At 37.2% G+C, this 3,501-nt stretch overlaps 1 protein-coding gene across 2 annotated transcripts in view; it reads left to right on the top strand.

Annotated features, from left to right (window-relative positions):
- Nucleotides 1–116: 116 nt before the first annotated feature.
- Nucleotides 117–3,501, top strand: part of LOC106111390 (talin-1-like) — a 50,955-nt gene continuing 47,570 nt past the window's right edge. For both annotated transcript variants that reach the window (XM_013293454.1, XM_013293453.1), the window contains exons 1-6: nt 117–201; nt 764–913; nt 1,416–1,565; nt 2,221–2,324; nt 2,687–2,822; nt 3,046–3,237. In XM_013293454.1, the coding sequence (XP_013148908.1) occupies nt 778–913; nt 1,416–1,565; nt 2,221–2,324; nt 2,687–2,822; nt 3,046–3,237 (718 nt within the window). In that variant the 5' untranslated portion in view covers nt 117–201; nt 764–777. The remainder of the gene's footprint in view (nt 202–763; nt 914–1,415; nt 1,566–2,220; nt 2,325–2,686; nt 2,823–3,045; nt 3,238–3,501) is intronic.

Raw genomic sequence — 3,501 nt, 5'->3', positions numbered from 1 at the left:
GTATGAACAGCTTCATACAATCCCATACGTTCTATTTTGACACATAGTTACCGCCTAGCGTTTTCGCGTCCGTGCGAACGCTCGCTAACCCGACGTGCTCGGCTGTCATTATGTGTGCTGTGTTTATGTGCAGTGGAGGTAAATTTTGGTTGGTTTAAAAATAAATTTGTGAAGATAATTTTAAGGATTTTCCATAATCATGTAAGTTTACCGATTTTATAATGTAATATTTATACCGGTGTTTACTAAATGATAAAATACAATTTATTTGTCGTTACAATCATTTTTTAAACACATATTGAAGGTGTAGATTACACAAGGAATTCCAATGCACTTACATCACAACAAACAAGCCCTTTAAAGTTACAATAAGTAACTCTGAGAGCTATTTGAGAACAAGTTGACCGTTTCACAGACATAAACTCACTTTTTGCTTTGGGTACAAAAATAGGAATACTTTATAGGGAAATGTGCAAAGCTTTTTAGTCCTACTTAAGTTTCCACTAAGAGGCTTGGAGCCTTTTTATAGAGAGGGTTCTTTAAGCATACTCCCGGGGGGACGGGAATTGGGATTCTCCCTATAATGGAACATATCCACTAAACCACCTCTGGTTCCTCCTACGCTAAACCCTAAACTTGCAACCTACCCTAAGTTAGAAGCAACTAGGGCATAGGGTATCCCATTCGATCTATCAAGTGTCAAACTTTGAACCGAGCAGGTTAAATAAAAACCCTAGCTTCAAGTTTAGAATTACCTTTTTAGACAGAGCCACCACCATGGCTCCCCTCTCTCTCAAGATAGTGCAGGACGGTGGCGCCATCACGCGGACGGTGCTGTTTGACACCACGACGCGAGTCCGTGACGCGCTCGAGATCGTCAAGGAAAAGCTTATCATTGACGATAACGGCAAAGGTTTGTTCAAATAAGGTTTACTGGATACTGTTTTTCGATTTAAAATATAGTAAAATTTATTCTTTACATTTATGTCGATTAGTACTGACATAATTAAGAAAAGTTTTTAAGCGTATTGTAATTTATCTTGCATAAAATCTAGTACCATAGATAAATCTTCCTTATTTGTTGATAGACTCACTTTTAGATTAATTGTTAAAATAAAATCGTTGTTGTATTGTTTGTTTCACATTTAGCACTCTCTTTCGCGCCTAAAATGTTTTCGCCTACTTGTTTTTTAATACAATTTTGTCTATTGCTTTCTTGACGGCCAGTATTATTAAATATTCATCCACAATATTTTTGCAACTTTAACAATTATAATATTACAATTGTTGTCAGCGCCATCTATTATCAAATATTGTACTACCACATCTATTAGGTCTTTTAAAATTTGATGCTATTAGTAGTTTCATTTCGCATTTAATTGAATAACATGTATTTGTTACTAAATATGTTCCAGATTATGGTTTATTCCTGACATCAGCTGACGACGAGTTGTCTGGCGTGTGGCTGGAGGGCCACCGTCCTCTGGACTACTACATGCTGCGCGACGGGGACTCCCTGCTATACCTCTGCAGGAACCGGAACCTCAGGGTCAGGATGTTAGATGGTGAGAACCACTGCGTCTGTAAAAGTCCAGATCTATAAAAAAGATTTCAAACAAAACCAAAGACGATCTTTAGACGCTAATTTCCAGCTTAACTGTTTGTATTTGAACGAAATTAATGGTAGCCCCTTCCCCTTAGATACCATCCACCAATCTTGTCTTTTACCAAGTGAATTTTTAAGAAATAGTACGAAAAATACTTTTCTTGTAGTAATAAAAGAAGAGTCTCAAACGATATAAAAAGTTTGACTTGAAATTTTGTTTTACTAATTCTGCACGCGATTCCATCCGAGTGCAATTAAAAAAAACATAAATTGACAGCCTATGTGTTCCTCCAGACTATCCTCTACATCTATGCCAAATTTCTTCGAAATACGTTCAGTCGTTTAGGCTACAAACTCCGACAAAAATCTATCTAAACTTTCACATCATACTAATCATATACTTCATGCTAATATTATAAATGTGATAGTTTAGATGGATGGATGGATGTTTGTTAGAGTTTGTAGCCTAAACGACTGAACGGATTTCGATGAAATTTGGTACAGACGTAGAGGATAGTCTGGAAGAACACACAGGCTACTCACTTTTGTTTTTTTAATTCCTCGCGGACGGAGTCGTAGGCGAAAGCTAGTTTATAATATTAGTATGATTTTAGGTTCAGTAAAGACGATGCAAATAGACGAGTCCAAATGTGTTGGTGATTTGATGATGGTGATATGTGACAAGATTGGTATCACCAACCACGATGAATACGGATTGGTGAGTGACATTTTACCATACTCATTGCAGATATCTATACTAATATTATTAAGAAGAAAGATTTGTTTGTATGTATTGAAATAACTTAAAAACTACTGGACCGATTTCAATTCTTTCACTACTACGAGTAAAAAGCTACTTTATTAACAAGTAACAAAGGCTTTTTTATTTTTAATTTCACGCAGACGAAGTTGCGAGCAACAGCTAGTTTATACCAATATTATAAATTAACGACTTATATTTTTGTATGCATTGATATAACTCAAAAACTACTGAGCTGATTTAAAAAATTCACCATTAAAAAGCTACGTTTTCAGTGAGTGACAGCTGGTATAAAATAACTCCAATGACTTTGTCTATAGTGTTTTGAGCAAGTGGAGCAAATACAAGAAGAGAAGCCGGTCACCGGCACTCTCACTCTCAAGAGGAAGCAACAGACGAGAGAGAAGGACGCCCAGATGGAACAGCTCAGCAAGAAACTCAAAACTGACGACAATGGTAAAGTATATACTAATATTATAATAGCGAAAATTTAGATGGATGTTTTTTAGAGTTTTTAGCCTAAACTGCTGAACGGATCTCGATGCATTTCAGCATAGACATAGAACAAAATATGGAAGAACACATAGGCTATTCACTTTTCTTTTTTTTAATTCCACGTGGACAAAGTCGTGGGCAACAGCTAGTTATAAGTGATGGTCTACAATTGGTCTTTGTGCAGTGGAGTGGTTAGAGCAGCACAAGACGCTGCGTGAGATAGGAGTGGACGCGCAGCAGACGCTGTTGCTGAAGCGGCGGCTGTTCTACTCCGACCGGAATGTGGACGCCCGCGACCCTGTGCAGCTCAACTTGCTGTATGTGCAGACAAGAGACGCTGTATTGGATGGTCGACAAGTCCTGACTGAGGAAAAAGGTAATTTGCTATATCGCTTTTAAACTTTTAGGATACTGTAGTTCTGAAGATATTCTGCATTAGATTGGATTGGTTTACTTCTGACTATACATTTCTATCAGCGTTCATATCTGAATCCACTCCCTTCTTAAGCATATTCTCTTTCTCACATTCCATACTTTCTTCTTCCTCTTCCTTTGTAGCCATCCACATTCTTTCTTTTAACTTTCTGGTTTATGTCCCCATCCTCTTCACATAACATGTCCCTTTTTTTTTTTTTTTTTT

Source organism: Papilio polytes, unplaced genomic scaffold (assembly GCF_000836215.1).
Source record: "Papilio polytes unplaced genomic scaffold, Ppol_1.0 DF824169.1, whole genome shotgun sequence".
NCBI lineage: Eukaryota > Metazoa > Arthropoda > Insecta > Lepidoptera > Papilionidae > Papilio > Papilio polytes.
Note: the sequence above shows the minus strand (reverse complement) of the source record. Positions and strands in the feature narration are given on the sequence as shown.